The sequence below is a fragment of the Pinus tabuliformis genome, chromosome Q (genome assembly GCF_031772625.1).
Source record: "Pinus tabuliformis cultivar Carrire ecotype Pingquan chromosome Q, CPIR1, whole genome shotgun sequence".
Taxonomy (NCBI): Eukaryota; Viridiplantae; Streptophyta; class Pinopsida; order Pinales; family Pinaceae; genus Pinus; species Pinus tabuliformis.
Genome location: NC_142296.1, coordinates 976,943,802 through 976,965,845, shown reverse-complemented (window position 1 = coordinate 976,965,845; position 22,044 = coordinate 976,943,802). Strand labels below are relative to the sequence as shown.

Here is a 22,044-nt window from a genome sequence, read left to right as displayed (position 1 = left end):
AATATGTCTTTGTCTATAGTAAGGTTATCATCATCGGAATTGGTCTCATGATCAGGAGTTCATTTACATATTCTGGCTTACTTCATCAACAGTCCTTCATTCTAAGATAGGGGGCAGTAAAGGTTTATGTTTCATCATTGTTGTAGCACTCTGGAAGGTGCTTCATTGCTATATCTGAGCAGCTATAAGACGCATGCCAGTAAGCCTCCTTGGGCAGAGGTTGAGATATTTTCAAGGTCATAGAGCTGACCTAAGACATCTAGCTCTGAGCCTCACTGCTCGCAGCATATTTGTTGATACATCCTTTCGGCACCAGTGTAAGATTGAAAGCAGTTTGGCATAGTTGATTTAGCAACTGCGCCATGAGCTCCCTATTGCATATTCATTTGTGAGCATTGCAGTGTTTGTGTCGAGGGCAACAATGGTTGTTGTATAGTGACAATGTCAAGATTGACAATCAAGGTTTAATGTACAAATTGAACAGAAGCAAAGAGCCTACTTTGATCATATGTTGTCTTCCATCTATATTATAATGCTGTGTGTTTGGAAACATGAATGAAAATCTTTAAAATTATGTTTTTTAATAAAAAAAATAAATATTTAATGTATTTTTTACAACGACCGAGTCATTGAAATCGAGTCAGCCGAGTCATTACCGTTTCGGAGTCAGAGTCGGAGTCGATCCTCGGCCGAGTCGGAGTCGGATTCGATCCTCGGCCGAGTCGGAGTTGGAGTCGGAGTCTTAAAACATTGTTCCCCATGTCTCAAATCAGCCTCCATCCGATGTGCTGAGACTGTCTGTGGTGGGTACGAGTGCATGCCCCTCAAAACCACCAACTTACCATCTAGCCCCACGAACTCCATCTCTAGCTTCTGCCAATTAGCAGTCACTTGCCCTAGAGAGTAGAGCTAGTAGCCACTGGACACCCATCACCACATTGGTGTTCGGTACATCAACCACGAAGAAATGATCAGTCACTGAGTAGTTCCCCATGGTCACTGTCAAAGCGGGGACATATCGAGTACACTGCATGGTCCTATCTCCCAACACAAGAACTGAAAACTCCTCAAAATCCTTTGTAGTAATGCCCTGCCTCTGAACCATCTGCGCATCAATGAAGTTGTGGTTGGCCCCATTATGTACCAAAACTAAGACACGCTGCCCTTGCACCGTGCCTCAGATCCTCAATGTCAAAAATTTGGGCACCCCACGCAATGAAGCAAGCACTTCCCCAACTGTTGTGAAAGCTGCTCCCTTGGGTGGTGGTGGTGGAGGTGGTCCCCTCACTGCATGTGTCATGGTCACCCCCATCAACCTCCAACTCCACATCATCCTCCTGGTCACTATCAGAGAAGACCTCAAGGTAATGGGCCTTGCCACTGGTGCATCTATGACCTGGTGCCCCAGGCTCCTGACAAGTGAAACATAGTTTCCTTCTTCTATGGTCTCTTTTGGTCTCCTCATCCAATGGCCCATGCCCTTGGTTAGCTCTCGGTGGTGGAGCCCTAGGTCCCCTCGCTGCATGTGTCATGGTCACCCCCATCAACCTCCAACTCCACATCATCCTCTTGGTCACTATCAGAGAAGACCTCAAGGTAATGGGTCTTGCCACCGGTGCATCTATGACCTGGTGCCCAAGGCTCCTGACAAGTGAAACATAGTTTCCTTTGTCTAAGGTCTCTCTTGGTCTCCTCATCCAATTGTCCACGCCCTTGGTTAGCTCTCGGTGGTGGAGCCCTAGTGTCACGACCCCTAGGAGGGAAAGGAGCTCGTGGTGGGATTGGTGCCTTAGTCTTTGGGATTACATCCTGCAAATCCCGGGTGCAACTCATGATTTCTAGTAGTGTGACTGGTCTTCGAGATCTCACCAACCCGCGTAAAGGCTCAAGCAACCCCTCAAAGAAAGTGTAAACTCTCCTAGCCTCTGACAAATTCAGCACCATCACGGATACCCTAAAAAACACTGATATGTACTGCTCAGGGTTGGGTTTGTTTGAGCTGTGTGAGCTCTCTAAAATGGGCCTCTGGGTCCTTCCGGTCAAAACGCTCTATCACCCTCCGTGTGAAGTCCTCATAAGAAGTTACGCTTGCATGCCCAAGCGTAGTCAGCCCGTGAAATCACCAGTTGTGGGCTTCACCCTCCAAGTGTAAAGTAGCCATCTTGATGGCCTCTCCCTCAGTCATCCGGCTGAGCTGGAAATATGTGTCTAGTTTCTCCACCCAAGCCCTAGCCGTGCACTTGGAAGACCCATCGAATGTGGGAAGGTACATCCTTCCAACGATGCGCTGTAGCAATATGCTCTGCGTGCTAGAACCCCTTGTGCCACTGCCCTTCTCGTTCTGCTTGAGTTGGCATAAATCTCTGAAGGAGAGGGCAACTCGAAAATCATCTCCCATAGACTGCCATTCCCGGAAATAGTCTCCCATGGGCATCTCATCCTGCCCACCCTGCTCACCAGGTACTGAGGGTAAAAATGTGGGTAGAGTAGTCCTAGTTGGCCCACTGAAAGCTTGTGGGTGAGTCACTGGTGAATGGTGGTCATACTGGTGGGAAGCCCTTGAAGTTTCCCAATTAGAAATTCTCGATGCAAGCTCTTGTCTCGATTCTGTTGCTTGAGTTCATCCAACATCTCCTTTTGCCCTTTGGCCAAATCATTTAGGGCCTTTAAGAGGCTATTGAATGTTGCCTCCTCTTTACTTCTTGGCTCCCCCATATTTACCTCCTCCACTGTTTATTCTGGTGCCTCCGTATTAGTGGTGATTTCTAACTCTCTTTCCCTACTTTGCCTCTTTGCCTCTGGTAAGTCACGTTTTGCCTGTCCTCCAAGGTCATGGAAAAATCCCACGGCAGAGCCAAGATCTAAGATCTGATACCACTGTAATATTCCTAGTGGATATTAACAGTGATAAACAAAGAAAATACAACACATTCAACGCAATAAATTGCACACACAATTAGATAACCAAAAATGCTCCAGAAACACGCCAAAATGGGCCAATTTCATTATATAATAGAGGGAGTACAATATGAAATGGAAGGAATGCACCTGGGCTTGCTCAAGGCAAGCTACAAGCCCCAGGTGACGAATAACAACTGCCCAAATGCTGTAGAATGATTCCCCTCCAAGAACTTTGCACTAGCCCTTGTGGAACTGCACTGCTGGTTGGAAGAATCGAAGATTTGACCCACTTCTAGTGCTCAGAAAATTCTGCAAAATTAGCTCCGGTCTCCTCTCACCAAACCCACAAAAACCCAGAAAGGGTTTGGGGTAATTTCGACTTCTCGGAATTACCCTATTTTGGAGCTACGCCTCCTAGCCAAAGACTGCATCTCCAGTAGCACAATCTGCTGAAAAATTCTCCTTATTCCTCCCCAAGCTGCTGTAGAAATGCTCCGGGAAATTCCTCCTGAAGCGGGAGAGGGACTCCACCACGAGTTTCTGGCACAAAATGGCTGAGCCTCAACAGCACGAAATCTCTGTCCAGCGAACCCCTGCGCAGGCCCAAACTTGACAAATTCATCTCCCTCAAAGGCAGTCACCTCCAGCTCCAAAACTCTCCACAAATGCTGGCCTACCCCTGAAGCAACTTCTCCAAATTTCTCCTAGCAAAACACCCCTGGGAACTCGCTGAAATGAGTGGCATGAATTAGCTTCTGCGTCCTCCCTGGAGTATGAATTGTCTGAAAAACACTCCAAGAATCCACAAATCCCTCTCTCTTTGGTAGTACGGTGGCACTCAAGCCCACCGAAAGAAGGGTGAGTTCTCCCCTTGGAAAACTCTGTGCTAAGCAGCACTTGTGACCAAGCTGAACAACTTGATCTACATTGGAAGAGATGAGTTAACAAAAAACCCCAATAGCTTGCCATCCTTCTTCTATTTGTAATTTTCTCCTTGCCTCCACATGTGGGTCCTTCCATCTAGCATTTCGACCTCCTTCCCTTAGCAATTCGAATTTCTCTCCAAGGGGTGCGTATTTCATGAGCGGTTGGCCCCCACATTCCACTAGCTAAGTGATTTCGACCTCCCCTTCTCCTAAGTATTATTTCCAAAACACGTGGGTCCCCCATAATAACGCAAAATGCAAAATTGTGAATCTTACTTTAGCAAAAATTATTTTAGGAAGGAACATTACATATTAAGTTGCTCTTAGAGCTTATTCTATTTGCTCATGGCTAGGAGGTTGTTATGCATTTTCTTTAACTTTGCCTCCGATTAATGTGCAAGGGCAACCCCTGATGCCACTATGGTGAGTAGTTGTGCATTGTCCACATTTGAAATAAACTCTTCATTTTTTTGGAGCTTAGTTTCCTTGTTATTTTGCTTTCATTTGACTAACAAATAAAGTGTTGTGCATAAAGTTGAACTTGGAGGTATCAACTAGACATTCATCTTTTGCACTCAACTTGGAATTCATTAATTCTACAAACTACTACACCAATTCATCTGCATTGCATGGCACTTCTACTATGGCATATCTTCATTGAAGCACTTCAGCCAAAACTCATAATCAACAATTAGTGCAAGAAAACACGACCAAGGGAGAGTGGAATCTACTTGATGAGGCTTTGTTAAACTAATTTCAGGGGGTCACCAAGTTTAAAGACTTTTGGGGCTAGTTGAGGCCCCGACACCTAGAGAAGACAATAGTATGACAAAGCAGACCTTAAAATGCAAGTCAGAGGTAAAAATAATAGGAGGCATATGTCAATTTATAGATAAATGGCTGGAGGGACTACCTGAATGATCACCTCCCTAATAAGCATATGTAGGCCTTTTGATACCATATGATACCACATATATCAGCTGCAGTATACTGCAGTGAAGAAGTGAAAAAAGGGTCTCTCTAGCATGAGACTCTGAGAACCAGTACTGCAGGAGCAGCCAGTGGTAATAGGGGCCAAATTGTGATAGTGGAGGTACACCATGAAAAATTAAAATAAAGGGAACCATTAGCTGACTGTGTCAAAAACCAATAAGAGAAAATGGGCAGAAAACAGTCCAAAAAGGATCCTCAACAGTCTAAGACAAATTATGCCCTAAATTAAAAAAAATTCAAGGGTGATCAAAGGTGGTTAGATGGTTATAGAGGGGTTGAAGGAGTCAAATTTTAAATACATGATTACAGAATAAAGATGGGTTTAACTAAGGTAAATTGAGGGTGATCTACCCAAAATATAGAAATTAATCATTTAGTTGGATCAAGGGAAGATGGGGATGAGGAATCTAGCACATGCATTCAAGATTGTAGGACTCCTTTATATTGTCATAGAGCGGGTAACATGCAGAGATTCTCAAGAGGAAATTTTATATGCTACAACTTTTCCACAGAGCCCTATCCATTTTGTAGAACAATTATAAAATATTACACACTGTTCAAGTGGATGCTTTGTTAGGAGATATGCCAATCTGCTTGTATATGGTCTGTGTAATCGACACTCAACAGAAAATATCATTTTCTAGTACATGTTCATCGGGGTCAGGTGACAGCTGTAAAGATCAATCTTCCAACTACAGAGCCAAATTCCCAAAGGGAACAAAAGGATACAGCCTCAATTCAGTCTGATCACCTGCAAGTGCAAAATTGGGTGATACATCAGTTTCTAATGTTTAATTATGCCACTGGAATTTTCTTTTTCAGAAGCATCAGTTGCAAAAGAAAACATAATATTTGCAACTTAGAAGATTAATGCTGGTATAACCATGTTGTCTGTCTGGTTAAACATGCCTTCAAATCCATTGAGTGTTGCAATCCATACAATTTATCATCACTTCTCTTCAACTAAATATAGTCAGATATTGCATCTTTGACAGCTTATGTATGTTTGGATTGGATTCACATATACATGATCTATAATCTCACAATGCCACCAATATTCAGACATAACTATTATATGCAGCAATCTCTTTTTGTGCATCACCAAAGTAGTTATCCATATAAAGATTCAGGTAACCTTTATTCACCACGATGATATTTGTTGGATACTTATTGGAGCTCCCTGAACTGCAGAATTTGATGCTTTAACTGGATGCAAGCTTTCAGCCATAGATATTGGGGCACCAGTTGTACGAATGGCATACAGTCCAGCAGGTGGACATATTGTGATTGCAGTACTTGAGGTTGGTATTTATTTGTCCAATCTGAAACATCGGTGTTGCTTCGAATACTATTTGCCTGCGAGTTTTTCAAAATTTTATTTGGCAATAGTTCTTTTAATGAAACAGCCAAACTATTTTAGCATGTAAGTTCTACATAAGCAGAATTTGAAGTCAATAACTGAATGAATTTGGCACACTAATAAAAAGTTTGAGATTATTGATTTGGGTTTATTTAAGGATAAATATTTTGGGTCTTGCTTACTAGAATTTGTATTTTTGAATTTGAAATCTCAACAAAATATTATCATAACAGTTTGTACCAAATATAGCGGTGCAATTCATCTGATAAAAAACTGTGCTTGTATACTTCGCTTCCTATAAAACAAATAATTTATCTGTATTTCAAGTAAAGAATGGGCATTTAAACACCGAGGGCCACAAATTCAATAAACTAACTTAAACATTATTATAAAAGAACAATGCCTATTGCGTTATCCATGCATCAAGACTCAGTTCATATATTAAATCTGTTTGGCATCCAGCTACCATACCTTGGGATAAATAACATGTTAGCTTTTAGGGTTACTCAAAAGTGTTTCCACATAGCTAGTAAAGTGCTAGGTATCGTAGTCCCTTGATGATGCTTGATGGATCTATGGATGGCTTAATTTGAGTGGGATGCTTGACCTTGGACAGACTGCTAGCATAGCACATTTACCTAGGAGGTTGTTATCCTAATTGGCATGATGACTAACCCATTGGGTGGAAACAATTAGGAGAGATATGTACCTAGGATAATAAACACTAGGCACTTGGAAGAGGTCACTTAGCCTTAAGAGCTTGAGACCATACGACATACACCTTGGAGGTTGGATACTCGACTTGAGAATGTTACAGTGGAGAAGCATACTTCATGGAGGTTGATTGTGGACCCAAACACGTTGAGGAGAAGCATTGGAGCAAGTACCTATTTTGGCACACATGGTGAGGAGCATCGGGCACAATAGGACATTGGCACACAACTGGAGGTGGAGTACCTTGAATGAGGACACTTGGTGAAGAAACCACCATGTAAGAGGAAGTATTGGGGTAATGGTGTGTTGAATAGCATGCTACCTTGTCATTAGGTAAAACCCTAATGTGCTACTTTTCATCCTTCATATTGTAGAGCACTCCATGTGGGACTGCCATGTTGACGGTTTAAGGTTATTTGTGTTGTGGACCTAGTCTACCTTATCTATTGTTGGGTTCCTTGGAGAAAGCCTTTTCTATTACTCACTATTGTTGTACTCATTATTCTACCCTTATAATTGTCTTGGAGAAATTTTGTTGGGAGTAAGAACCAAGATTTTTGATGTAAACCCTGGAGGAGACATGAAGATGAATACTTGCGTTGGGGATGAACTTGGGTCTTGGCACTTGCGTGATGATCTAGGGTATGTTACCCCTCTTGTCAGCAAGGGTACATACATTTTTTCAGTGCAACATTCACCACCATTGCAAGCCCAAGGTTACAAGTTAGAAGCCATGTAAAAAACCATATGAGGCCCTGTATTAGGCATCCTAGACCCGTGTCTTCTCAGTTTAAGTCTGTATTCAATTATTTGGTCAAACCATGCCCTGTCCCTTGAAAGCTTTACCTAAGCAGTTTCATTCCTAACCAAATTGGAGGGATTTAGATGAACTCTCTTGAGGACTCATGGTTTTATGGGAGCTTGCATTTGTAGGGGTGATCAACAGTGTATGGGCCATTCCAGGCCACGTCAAGTTGCACTTATGCCAATCCACTGTTAATCTAGGTTGTCATTGATGTCAATTTGGCATTGGCAAATATTCTTGACATGCCAGAGGATGACTATAACTCATGTTTGATAAACATGGCAAGACACCTTGATGATCTAGAAACTCTTGATGACTTATGTGACATACACATGATGACATGACAAACCTCTGATAATGTGAAGCCATAATCCTTGATGACCTTACCTCTGGTGATCCTAATAATGGAAGACTACATGATTTAGCATATGTTTGGCGATATATCATTTATGATATGGTGACCCTATGATAAAGAAGGCAAGGACATGTTGAAGGCGGCAAATGACCCTACCTTCAATTCTGCACTAATAAATGAACAGTCACATTAAAAAATATTTTTTACTACCTTAGAGGCAGAATTTCTCTGTGAGACCTTCACCATCCTTTAGAGCACATTTTTAGCTTTCCAATGAGCTATTACTTGGCCCGAAACTCCAAATGGTTCGGGAGATATTAATTTTTTAAGTTAGGAATATTAATCTGGTCCTTGAGCCGATCTGTGCTAGGCCTGTCATGTTGGCCTCCCTCCATAAGACACGTCCATTCATCTTAAACGTCAAACCAGTATTAATATGAGTTCAGACACCTCATTTTAGCAAGAAATTCGGTGAAGATTTCAGAGATAAGACACAGAAGAAGACAGAACAGTAAGGAGGCCGAGGAGGACTTGATATCTCTATTTTGGGCAAATTCTATTAAAGGTTTTGAGGACAGTCATCTATTACAATTCTGTTTTTGGCACAGAGAACAGTCTTAACTGTGGAAGAATTACTCCATACCTCAGATTTCAGAGCTACAACAACCTTACACCTCGGATTTGTAATTACAGTGGACTATCATTTGGAGTCTGTAGCAGCTTGGATTTTATTGCAGTATCATTTGAAGTCTGTCCACCTGTAGCAGACATATCTTTGTGCCTGTGGAGACTTGTGGTTGGACCTGTGGCTGAATTGTGGAATTACCCTTGGCCTTTGTGGACAGAGCTTAAATATAAAGGAACTTTGGAACTATAAACAAAGACTCCTAGACTTGTGGCTAGGTTCAATACTGTGGACCTTTGAAGAGCTCAAACCTGTGAGCAGATTTTAATAGTCTTGACTGTGGCGAAAGACCCTTATCTTCTTAAGCTCAGACCTGTGGCAGAGACCCCTAATTTCTGAAGCTGAGATCTGTAGCAGAGAATAAACTCGAACCTGTGGCACCTTAACTGTGGACTTGAGACACTTGGTTGAGAGTTTTGGCATAATTTGAAAGCAGGTTTTTTGGGCAATGTTTGGAGCAACCTAGTGATAGAGTTGAGGACACCTTTGGGACAGAGAGAAGCAAAATTTGAAGAGTATCTAGGACTACACCTAAAAGAGACCTAGAAATCTGTCTGAAGAAGACCTATTGTACATTTGTTGAAGCTGCTTGTTGAAGACATTCTTGAGCATTGCTAGAAAAATTGTTAAAGCAGCCTTTGGAAGCCCTTGTGAAGTCCTCATTGAAGACATTGTTGAAGATCCCTTGAAGTCTGCTGTGCAAACCATAAAGTTCTTGGAGCATCTCTTTGACGCATTCCTTTAGCAGACTTTGGAGTAATTCTTGAAGAATCTTTTGAGCAACTATTAAGACATTTGTTGAGTGGGCTTAGAATTGAAGACTCTTGTGAAGTTGATCTTGAAGACAATCTTGGAGACCTTGATGCATGATTGAAGCCATCATGGTGACCTTGGAGATTTTGTCTAGGTACCATGAAGAGCAGTGGTGACACCTTCTAACTTCTAAGAAAACAAGGTTGTCATTGATGACATAACGTGGAGACTACAGTGAAGACGAAGATAGGCAAGGCTCATTGAAGAAGACATTGGGAGCCGTGAAGTACAACCAAACATACCTTGACAAAGTGAAGCTATAGGGTTGGAGCCCTTGGGGTTGGTGCCTTGAAAAGTCCAAGTTGGTGCTTGGCAAATATAAGATTGGTGTTCTTGGAGTTGGTGCTCCTAAACTCAAGGTTGGTGCCTTGGATAAGATAGGGTTGGAGCCCTAGAGGATAGGAGTCCTCAAGAAACCATATCGGAGTCTGTACCAAAGAAAGGTTGGTGCCCTAGGGGTTGGAGCCTCTAAACGCAAGGTTGGTGCTTTGAGAATATAGGGTTGATGCCCTAGAGGTCAGAGTCTCAAAAAAGTCCAAGTTGGTGCTTGACAACAGGTTGGAGCCTGGGAGATTGAAGATCGATGTTTTCATCTAGGGTTGGAGCCCTATATACATTGTACTTGATTTATTGTGAAAAAGAAATTAATAAAAGCATTTATTCTTATTGTTCATTTTGTATTCTAAATATAAATGATCTAACTAGTAAAAGTAACAATTGAAAAGAAATACTGATTCATCCCCCTCTCAGTATTTCCAATATCCACATGGTTAAAGTCTTTCATGTCTGTATGTGACCTTGGCCTTGGTGCAACAATTTTCATAACAACTCTCACAACATAGTAGTCTCATGTGACAATTTCACATTTTTTGAGGCAATTCATGGTTCCCAATGCAAAATGGTCTAGGTGGTCAAAAGTTCAACCCAATATCATATTGTAGAGCACAATGAGAGGATTCCATGCCACGTGTAGTTTTCCCCATTTGAGCATCTGGTGGCTAGTTATAACTTTTTGTCAAACTTGACTCACAACATATGAAAAGTTTCTAGGGTGTAGAACAATGGCAGCATTGGGTTGTTTGTGACGTGCATTATTAAAAAAATGGTCTACTCAATGAGAGGAAAAAAAGCCATGTTTCAGATTTTGCAACTCCTCAAGGGCGTTAGAGATCATCTACTTTGGTGTGATGATGTTGTAGTACAGGTTTTTAGGAGGCTTAACAGGGGCAAATCTTGATAGAATTTGATGTATAATATGTCAGAATTGGTCTACAGAATGAGAAAAATAAAACCCGTCTCAATTTCTCAAAATTTCCAAGAGCATTAAAGCTCTAACAAGGCATGATGATGTGGAAACACTAGGCAAGATATGAAAATTCGGAGAGATCACTAGTTTGGATCTAGGCCAGTTTTAGCATACCCATGTACCAGAATTGTCAAAAAATCAAGGCAGTTGGAGATCCAACTCCCATGTGGCTAGGTCGAGTTACGAAAGGGAAAAGTCAAGTCAAAAATAGGTGTTGGTGAATTCAACTAGCTGTTAGAGGGTTTGACTAGTCGTTGGAGACCCGATGGACCAATTAGTTGAGCAATTGACCATGAGCAAAGGTAATCTTGAGCTAAATTGTGGAAATTTTTCTAAGTTGACCACCCAGTGGGTGAATTAAACATTATATTATAATATTTTATGAATTAATTTACTAAGTCTCCAACATGTGGATGACTAGTAAATATTTTATTGAGGAAGATTCAAACTAGCCATTTATAAAAGACTAACCTCTCCTCATTGTAACATTATTGTTGTTCATTTAAGACAAGTGTTATCACAAATAAAGAGCTCATTTTCATTGCAAACCCTTGTATTTTTTCTTGTGCATTGGTGGAGTGGCTTTTGTTCTATTTCATTTTCTTACTATATTTATTGACCATTATAATTTGAACTCTAATTCTTATTGATAATGAATAAAATTATCCGAAGAATAATGTCCTTTTGCCATTGAAGAACTACATAGTTACGTGGAAGAGAACAATTAGGGGGAGAACTCTATTGGAAAATCGAGAGGCTTGTAGTTTAATTTAGATTTTCCTTTCCATACTAATTTCTTGTGAATTTATTTTGCTTCTTTATTAATCTTTATTCTTAATCTTTCATCAAACAATTACCATAACATGAACATGAGGATCATAGAGACAAAAGAATACAAGATATAGTCTCCAAGCCAGGGCAAAACCCAGAAACTTCTCTTATAGAATTAGATCAAATGAAATATCCAAGACCCATAACCACAAAAGACCTCTACATCTAGATGCCAAGTAGATCCATTAGCATGACTATGACCCTCCTCTTCTCTCTTCCCTTTCTGCGATATTACAGACCACAAATCATTAAGTGTGTCTCCAAATGAGTTCCATATTCCCTCTATTTATATAATTCATAGGGGTGCGAATAGACATGTCCTTTGGGGCAAGGCCGACTTGGCACCTATAGGGGTTTCTGACCCAAAATTATATATTTAAAAATTCTTTTTCCTTTTTCCTTGCAATAGGTCCAAATAGGACTTTGACTCTTTTGACCCAAAAACCTAGAAGCATGAAGAACATGCTTGTCTAGAAAAATAAAAATAATTTTTCTTTTCTTTTTACATAAATACACAATAGTACAAATTATGAAGACTGAAACTAGTTACATTCTCCAACATTCCCTCTTAACTAGGGATGTATTCATAATTGTACACTTGGTACATGGATGCTCTCAAACTGAAATATTCTCATAAGAAGAGTCGGATTGATAAGCCATCTTTAAGCATCAATATCATAACCAACATTGTCAACATAGTAAGGCCTTTAACTGGCAAGCTCTATTTATATTAGAGCATAATGCTGGGAGGCTTTACGTGAGACACCACACTACCTCTCAAGGTACATATCCATCCAGATGTTCACTTGGTATGCCCTTCTAGGACTATTCTTATCATGGATTACCCATCCTCAAAGGATTCTAGTCCTCTTCGACCTTTCTTATCTAGGATACTTGTCCAATCCTCAAAGAGTGTTAGTCCACTTCTTATCTTGGATTCTTTATCCTCAAGGAGTATCAATCTTAGATGCTTAGCCAATCCTTCAGACCCCATTTTCTCTCCAAGGCCTTCGCTAGACATATGGTTGTTAGTCTTGGCCTAGTGCATGATACATGAAGATGAGAATATAATGTCCGTCTCCCTCTCAACTAGAGAGGAGATCCTCGTTTCCTTTCGATCAGGGAATATATCCTTGCTCCTTTTCAAACATTTAGGAGACTTATTACTCCTCCTTAAGCATAGAGGAGATTCTTAACTTCCTTTCAATTGGGAAGTCATAATCACAAGTTCTTTTAGCGTGTCTTCATCAATACATCAACTACTAGTTCTTCATGGAGATCTTTGAGTTGCTGCATGGCTCCTCCTTTTTCCTTTGTATCTCATCATATAGAGCATTTATCTTTCTGGAGCCAATTTGTGATAGGGTTCATGCCATTAATCTTTCATATCACTTTCCTGTAGTCATCATCAGTAAAGGCATTATATTGCGCCAATCGAAGTAGATCTAATCATAGCTCCCTCTAATCATGAAAGTGATCTTCATTTTCATTGAAACATACACATCAAGTTATCTTCTTGTACTGCTACCTTTCAATCCCATGATGATGTAGACAACTTGACTACATAATCCTTCAAGGATTACCAAAGCCATGTTCTCAATTCATGAATTCATTGTGTTGAGTCCAAAAACAAACAGTTGTTGATACACTTGCCTCAGTTGCCATTATGCATTTCTGCAACATTCTTCCAGGTCGCAAAAATATATACCAGCCAGATAACCAATACCAAAACATCAATATCGTGATTACCTCAACATTTTGGCCTTTTGTCAAGATATCAGATTTTGCTTACTTGATTCCTTTGAGATCAATATCCTTTCACATATTGTACAAAAATCCTTCTCCATGCTTTTCACTTTTCAATCAAGGTGCCCCTCGAACAAACTAATCAATAGGCTACAGTGTCTTCTTCCTTGGAGTTGTCACTATCAACTCTCTCTTTTTCTTCATGAGACCATATTTGACATTGATCAATGTTATCAAACGAACTGTTCTTCTAGCTTCTTCTCGTACTTTAGCAATATGTCCTACTAGTGATCCAAGTCATATCCCAAGTAAATCATCAATATCAAAGTTCTCAAATTATAATAGCCTCTTAGACAGGGTGTCAAATTCTGCTATTTGCTCCCTCTGAAATCAACATTTCTTTGCATGCTTTTTCTTCATATTGCAACAAGATTCTGCTTCATCTTTCAATCATCAATGTGTTTCGGGAACGAACTTATTTGCTGGAAGCTTCAACATTATTTCCTTTAGGGTCCTTATAGTTCCATCCTTCCATCACGCTCATCATTTTCAAGGAGTCATCAACAAGCATGAGTGTTGATCTGCTTTGTTCATTCATCCTTCTTATTTTGCTTCCATAGTTTTGACAACCTTCATTATGTGCTTGCAATTTTCACTAGCAAGTACAACCAAGCAAAATATATAAAAACAAAAACATGATGTTAATTCTGTCAATCAAGGGTTTCTGTGATTTCTCAAAAGTGTACATCTAGGGTTCTAGTTACAAACCCTAGATATTCCTTGACCAAACCCTTATCAGGGTTTTTACTTTTAGCGAAAACACCCATTCCTAGTGTTTTGTTTTAAAGTCCTAGGTTTCAACTTTTGCTAGGGTTTAATACATACCCTAGATTCAAAACCTCTTTTATGCTAGAGTTTTGAGATATTTTAATGTCAAAGAACACTCAACCTTCAAACCCTAGATACCATTTCCCAAAAACCAGGGATTCTAAAGAGGGAACAATTTGATATGATTTCCTTTAATAGAGTTTTTCCAATTCAGGGCTTATAGGGTCTACAAACCTTAGACACCAAAATCTTTCAGACAAACCCTAGACATTAAGATCTACCATGTAAAGACCTCATGAATTTCATTTCTTGATCTCAAGGCCTAAGTATTTATCATATCGACAACTATATGCCTCTATGTTTATTCAGACCCTTTATCTTTCAAAAGACCACCATGATCTAGAGATTTTGACACTTATCATGAAATGCATATAGAAATTGTACATACCTTTGTGATATTAGCATACTTTTTTCTTTGCAAGGATCCAATCCTTCTTCACGTGTCAACACTTTATCAACAAGTGTTTATCTTCAACAGTGCCTCAATTTCTCCTTTGATGAGCCGCTTTGTCTCTTAGACTTTATCTGCCGTCTTTTGATGAGACCTGGTCTTGAATAATTTCCTTTAAAGGAGATAGTCCAATCTACTGTCCATCGACCATCGTTGTCAATAATACTATCATTGTTGTATGAAGGCCATCCGGTCACTACTACATAGGTTACAATTATTTTCTCATTGATATATAGATCACTATTGCTGCCAAACAAGATCACAATCTTCCTATTGTTTTATAACAGTCTTGGTTCTTTTATTACGAGCCATGACAATTTAACATTCCAAAATTTAGGTTGGTTCCATGATGAAATTCTTTCTTCTATTATGTATATTTTGAATTTTTCAAGTACTATCCATAACACCATTCTTCATCATCCACATGTCATAAGCCATATAAGATTACTGTTGTTTCGAATCCAATTCCCAAATTGCAGCGATAAATTGCGTCCACAATGGAACCATCGATTTAACTTGTGAGCCATTGTAGAGTTATGTCACCATATAATATTTTGATGCCCTCTCAAAGTATGGCTACGCCACTACAAACATATTGTAGAGAATGGCTCCAGACGAAGTCATCGTCACTGGGATATGTGAGATGCCACCGTTTAGAAAATGCTCTATGATAACACTTCCACATTATATGTGAGCCTTTAGATATGAAGGTATATTGCGGACCGTAGAGATCAAGCTTCTGTATAAAATATTCTGTGTAATGTAGCCTTGAGCCACAAGAAGGATTATGCGGACTTCTGAAAACGATCCATTCGTGAGCTCTTTTTGATCACAAAACATATATAAATCAGATCAACAAATATACTGTGCGCCCTCATTTAATTGTTGTCATGCTACCATGTATAAAACCATGCTCTAGAGAGGTGTGGACTCTCTTTGTAGATTCGGGTCATAAACAATCCAAATTCAGTCCACAGTGTCACAGAAAAAAATTGGGATGCGAGCTTCTGTATAGGCAAGTGTGAGCTGCTTTAGGGCAGGAGACTGTAGTGCAAGTCACCGAATCGTGTTATATACCATAGTGTATGTAAACAAATCTTAGAGTAATACGAGCCATATATACAGAGTTATAATTTTCAGTCAACGAGTTGGCACAGGGCAGAGGTATTTGAACCATTGTTAATTTAATTAAGGGATGTGACTCTCAATAGATGCGAGCCCATAATTTCCCAGAACTTTGACTTAGTTCGCTAACAGAGAGAGAACCTTCAAGGAACTCGATTCAAAAGCCAACTAAATGTGATCTTCAGGCCTCCAACTTACTTCAAACCAAGCTCTGATACCATGTTGGAAAAATGGGAGGCCTATAGTTTAATTTAGATTTTCCTTTCCATAATAATTGCTTGTGAATTGAGTTTGCTTCTTTATTAATCTTTATTCTGATTCTTTCATCAAACAATTACCATAACATGAACATGAAGATCACAGAAGTAAAAGAACACAAGATATAGGCTCCAAGCCAGGGAAAAACCCCTCCAAGGGGAAAACCCATAAACTTCTCTTTTTATAGAATCAGATCAAATGAGATATCCAAAACCCATAACCACAAAAAACCTCCAACTCTAGATGCCAGGTTAAGCATTCCTTCTTTCCAGCAGATCCATTAGCAAGAGACCAACAACAAAAGATGTATCGAGGTAGAACTTCTACAAATTTTCACTCAAGAAGAAATCCTCTCTGACTTCGACCCCCTCCTCTTCTCTCTGCCCTTTCTGCAATATTACAGACCACAAATCATCAAGTGTGTCTCCAAATGAGCTCCATCTTCCCTCTATTTATATAATTCAGAGGGGTGCTAATAGACATGTCCATTGGGGCAAGGCTGACTTGACATGTAGGCCGACTTGGCACCTAGAGGGGTTTCTGACCCAAAATTACATATTTAAAAATTCTTTTTCCTTTTTTTTTTACAATAGGTCCAAATAGGATTTTGACTCTTTTGACTCAAAAACCTAGAAGCATGAAGAACATGCTTGTCTAGAAAAATAATAATAATTTTTCTTTTTTCTTTTCATTTGCTTTTTACATAAAATATATAATAGTACAAATTATGAAGACCGAAACTAGTTACATTCTCCAACAAACCCCACTTGTTTGTTTGTTTTGCAAGTGGAATCAATCCAAGATCTTGAACTACTTCAACAGAAGGCTTCATTATTCTTGTGATTTCGTATTTTGCCACACACAAAGGACGAAGGTTGGAGATGTCACCAAGAGAAGAGGCTGCTCCTAAGGGGATTTGAAAATCCTCAACAAGTTTAAGCAAAAGTGGGGACAATTTTTAGAAGGACCAAAAAGGACCAAACCCATTCTGTTGACCAAATCCATCTATTGTGACTTAAATCCATCTATAGTGACTTAAGAAAATAACAACGTCACACTCTAGCAAGAGGTGAGATTCCAAGGGGACACATATTTTTGAAACAACCATAGAAATTGTTGGTTTTTGCTCACTTTTAGAAATTTCGGCCTCTTGGAAAGATCACATACTAGCAGAATATCCAAAAAATCAACATGCTTGTGATATTTTACAAGGTAAAATTGATGATGGAAGATATAAAGTGATGAATGACATCATCTTTTATAGGAATGGAATCTAACCAGTGCCCGAAAGTAAGTTTTAAGCACAAAATTCTAATTGTTCATAAAAATCAGCTTGTTGGTCACCCTGGTTATTTTAAGACATACAAGTCTGTTTATGAAAGGTTCTCATGGAAGGGTATGAAGGATGATGTTCTCAATCATGTGATGGAATGCATATATGCCAATGAAACAAGGAGGAAATTTCCTTCACTGCAGTGCTGCTACAACCACTTCTTATTCCCAACTAAAAATGGGAACAAATATCAATGGATTTTCTCACGGGGCTGTCTAAGGTAAATTTTAAGGACTGTATTTTTGTTGTAGTGGACAGTCTTCTAAAATATGCTGATTTCCTGCCAATGCCTTTTGAATCTAAGCCTCCACAAGTTGCTGGTCTATTTTTTGAACATGTATTTAGACTGCATGTTGTGCCTAAGAGGATTGTAAGTGATACGGACCACATATCATTTGCACTTTTTGGCAATAATTGCTGAAGTTGGCTGGAACAAAACTTGATAATAGCACTAGTTATCATCCTGAAATGGATGGTAAAACTGAAATTATTAATAAATGGCTCGAGGGCTACTTGAGGAACTATGTATCGGAACAACAAAAAGCATGGGTGAAATGGTTACATTTGACAGAATTTTGTTACAACACTAATATCACATGAACATCAACATGACTGTTTTCAAAGCCTTGTATGGTTATGAAGCTTCTATATTTATGGATTTGGCCTTTTCTGATTCTAGAGCTCCCAAAGCTCTTGAGTGGGCTAAAGAAAACCAAGATATCCGCAATACACTCAAGAAGAATATTTAGATTGCACAGGAACAACAGAAGAAATATGCTGATCACCATTGAATTGAGAGGTCTTCTGAGGTGTGAGACATGGTATTTTTGCATCTTCAACCTTATATGCAATCTTCATTAAAGATCAATGTAGTGGAAAAGCTGAAACCCCGATTTTATGGGCCTTTCAAGGTGATTAGGAGAATTAGCGAAGTAGCGCATGAGTTGGACCCTAAGTCACATGGTTTGGCTTCAAGTTCGGATTCGGCAATGATTAGGTTTGGTTCGAGTTCGAATTTTTTGATGAGGCTCGGACGAGGTTTGCCATTAAGTTCGTCTATATACATTTTCTATATATATACATATATTAACTTTAAAATGAAATATATGATATAATAGTAAGAAATCGATGTCAATAAACATAAAAAGTGCTATCATGGGTAGGGAAACTGCAAGGATAGATTACAAGCTTGAGTTGTGACATGAGCTCGTGAGTTTTGATCTATGTACTTGGTCAATGGCTATGAGGTTCGATGAGGTTCGTCGAACCTCAAAAATTCTTTAAGGTTTGCCAAAATTTGAAACTCAAGATTGAAGGTCGACGAACCTTGTGACATAGCTTGTAACTGCCTTATATAAGCAAGATTCACAATATATTTCATGTATCATGCTTCAAAAAGGCTCTTGGGCAACATGTGATTCCTTCAATTGAATTACCTCCCGTGGATGAAGAAGGTAAATTGATACTTATTCCAGAGACCATTTTTGCTGGTAAGGGAGAAACGATTGGGGAATAAAGTAATATTTGAATATCTCATCAAATGGAAAAACTTGCCCTTGGACACTACAACATGAAGGGGAGGAGATTCTTAAGCATTCTGATCTACAAATGCTTGAGGATAAGTATTCTTTGGGAGGGGAGGATTGTAATGTCCCCATTTCAAATCAGGAAAACTAATAGAAAATTGGTTGTCCTTTCCTTGGCTTACCCAAGAGGAAAAGGACGCAAAGTGACATTGGGTTTAGGTGCATGCACGAGGATTAATGTGCATGTATAAGACTAAGCTTGATTGGGAGTTATTTGGAGTGCATGCATGATGATCTAAAGACAACTGGGATGCATGCACTAATTTAGGAATGAGTTAGCGCTTTTCTTGGAGTTAACTACAACGCATGCATGCATGGATGGGGAGATAACTGAGCGTGTGCTCCAGTTAACTAGGCACATGCTTTTTTTTTTCTCCCACTTTACAATAGTTTGTCATAAGAGTATCTCCACATGCTTCTTCTCTCCACTTCTACTTCAGCGGAACTCGAATGTACTCCCTTAGCCATGCGCATGGCCATCTCTCCTAGTTCACTATTAGTTAACCGAAATGCATGGAAGTTGAAGGTAAAGTTGCATGGATAATTTCACCTTCCATAATTGATAAAATGAGAAGGTCCCTTTGATAGGTGGGTAAGATATACATTGTGAGTTTTCTACTCTACGCTATTGTAACTTTAGGCTTAAGGCCTGTCATTCTTAAGTATTCCTAGTTTTGGAGAGACATATGGGCTCCCCTTAGTCGGAAGGGTGCGTTTTGGTGGAAGAGCTTCAGTTTGTTGTTAAAATTTGGGTACTAGAGGACAAGTGGTTCTCTAAGGCTTTGATCTTTGGCCTAGGGAGAAGTGTCCAAATTTTTTTTTTTACTTTTCTCCTAAAGTGACTTTATAAGTGATAAAGTCAATTTAATTTAAAAGTGATTTTATAAGTGGTAAAGTTATATTCTAATTTAAAAGTGACTTTATAAGTGGTAAAATTACATTCTAATTCAAAGGTGACTTTATTAAAGTGAATGAAGAATTAGAAAGTGAAAAAGTGACTATGGAAATAAAAGGTTGGTCTTTATTAAAGTGGGTGAGTTAAAAAATAGAAAGTGAGAATTAAATGCACATTTATTCTCATCCCTAGATCTAAATGAATCTCAGCCATTAGATCTTAGCGTAACCCAAAAGGTGATTTGGAGATAAAAGGAGAAGAGAAGAGGAAAAGATCAATTCTTTCTTTCATGAGCATTTGAGAGAAAGAGAAGAGAGAGCAAAGAGAAAATTTTTGAGTAGTGAGGAAGTGAAGGAGAACAGCAAGAAAACATTTCAACAAATCTGGGCAGCAATATTTATTGGCACGCATCCCAAGGCAAAATCGTACAGCAGGAGAAAGACAAAAATCAAGGAAGATGGACAACACAAAAATCGAGGAAGAGGGACAATAGAAAGGGCACGAATTCCAAGGCATCCGTATTGTTGAAATCTGTAAGATTTGTACAACAAGTTTTGGGCATGTTTTTTGAGGCTGCCCGTACATCATTTAATACTGTTTTATTGTTGGAAAATTTTTGTTTTGGTTGTTTGCTGATTGGCACGATTTTCGAGGTGGAGTTTAAGCACGAAAATCGAGATAAGTTGTAATTTGTGGTTGCTGGAATTTTTACTGTGTATTTCAGTTTCTCTATAAAGCATTTTCATAAATAAAGAAGAGCTCTCAAACTGGTTTTTCCCAAGAGTTGTAGGGGGTTTTTCCTGGGTCACATTGACCAAAAATCACTGTGTTATTTTCTGTGTGGCTGCCATAATTTTGCTGTGTTTTATTTCTGCAATTTCAATAGTTGTGAAATCTATAAATTTGTGTTTTCAAAAAAATATTGTCATTTCCAGATTTTAGAATTTTTATCATGCTTAACTAAATGCATGGAGTGATAAGGAAAACTGATAATCGGAGTGGGGGTTGAAATTTCTTTATGGTATTAGAGCTTGGTTGGCTGAAAAGTGCAGTTTGAGACAACAGAGTGAAAATTACAGCAAGCTGATTTTTACACAGAAAACATAAACCTTTACCATAGATTTGAAAATTTCAGTTTGGTAGGACAGTGAAACATGTCTTTGGGTTTGAGAGTTGAAGACAGGTTGGATGGGTAGAACAACTATAGTGCATGGAAGGAGAGAATCCAGAGCATCTTTGAGGAAGCAGAAGTTTAGGGCATTATGGTAAATACCACACAAAACCCAGTAGCAATGCCTGCTGACCCTGTACAGTTGGCAGAGTTTAAAAAGAAAGAATGCTAAGGCAAAAAGATTGATTCTGGAAGGAATCAAAGACCATGTCATTCCTCGTGAGAGGAAAGGCTTATGCACATGAGATGTGGACAACCTTGACCAGTGTTTACCAAAGCTCAAATGAAAACAGAAAAATGGTTCTAAAGGAGAAACTGAAGGCCATTAAAATGGCTAAGACTAACAGTGCTACAACATATCTCACAAATATCACTTCTGTGAGAGATGGGTTGGCAGCCGTAGGAGAGATCATTGCACCCATTGAGTTGGTGAGGATTGTGTTGAATTGTCTTCCCAAGACTTGGGAGAATTTTGTGGATGGCATTGTTGCACGGGAAAACCTTCCTGATTGGGAGATGTTGTGGGATGATTGCATTCAGAATGAGATCAGAAAGAGCCATCTTGGGGCAACAAAACAGGTGGAGGATGACAATGTGGCATTATTAGCAAGAGGCAAGAAGGGCAGAGCAAAGAAGCAAGCTTCCAATAGTGAAGGCAAAGGCAAAGATAAAGGCAAACAGTTGAGCAAGGAGAAGGACTATTCCAAAGTCAAATGTTGGAATTGTCAAAAGTTGGGACACTATGTTGTTGTGTGTCCGGAGAAGAAGAACAATAAAGGGAAAGACAAACCCATGGCAACTTTTGCAGAGATAGCGAGCTTCTTAGAGAGCTTTGATCGAGAGTTTGGGTTCATAGCTTGTGAGGCCACTAGTGCAGGATCACCTACCATATAGGTTTAGAG

The 22,044-nt window shown here is 39.3% G+C and overlaps 1 protein-coding gene across 1 annotated transcript in view; it reads left to right on the top strand.

The window, feature by feature from the left end:
• Positions 1-22,044, top strand: part of LOC149222743 (Transducin/WD40 repeat-like superfamily protein) — a 240,266-nt gene that overhangs the window by 24,896 nt on the left and 193,326 nt on the right. Inside the window, exon 2 of the mRNA XM_089385608.1 lies at positions 6,012-6,121. Within this exon, the coding sequence (XP_089241734.1) occupies positions 6,012-6,121 (110 nt within the window). The remainder of the gene's footprint in view (positions 1-6,011; positions 6,122-22,044) is intronic.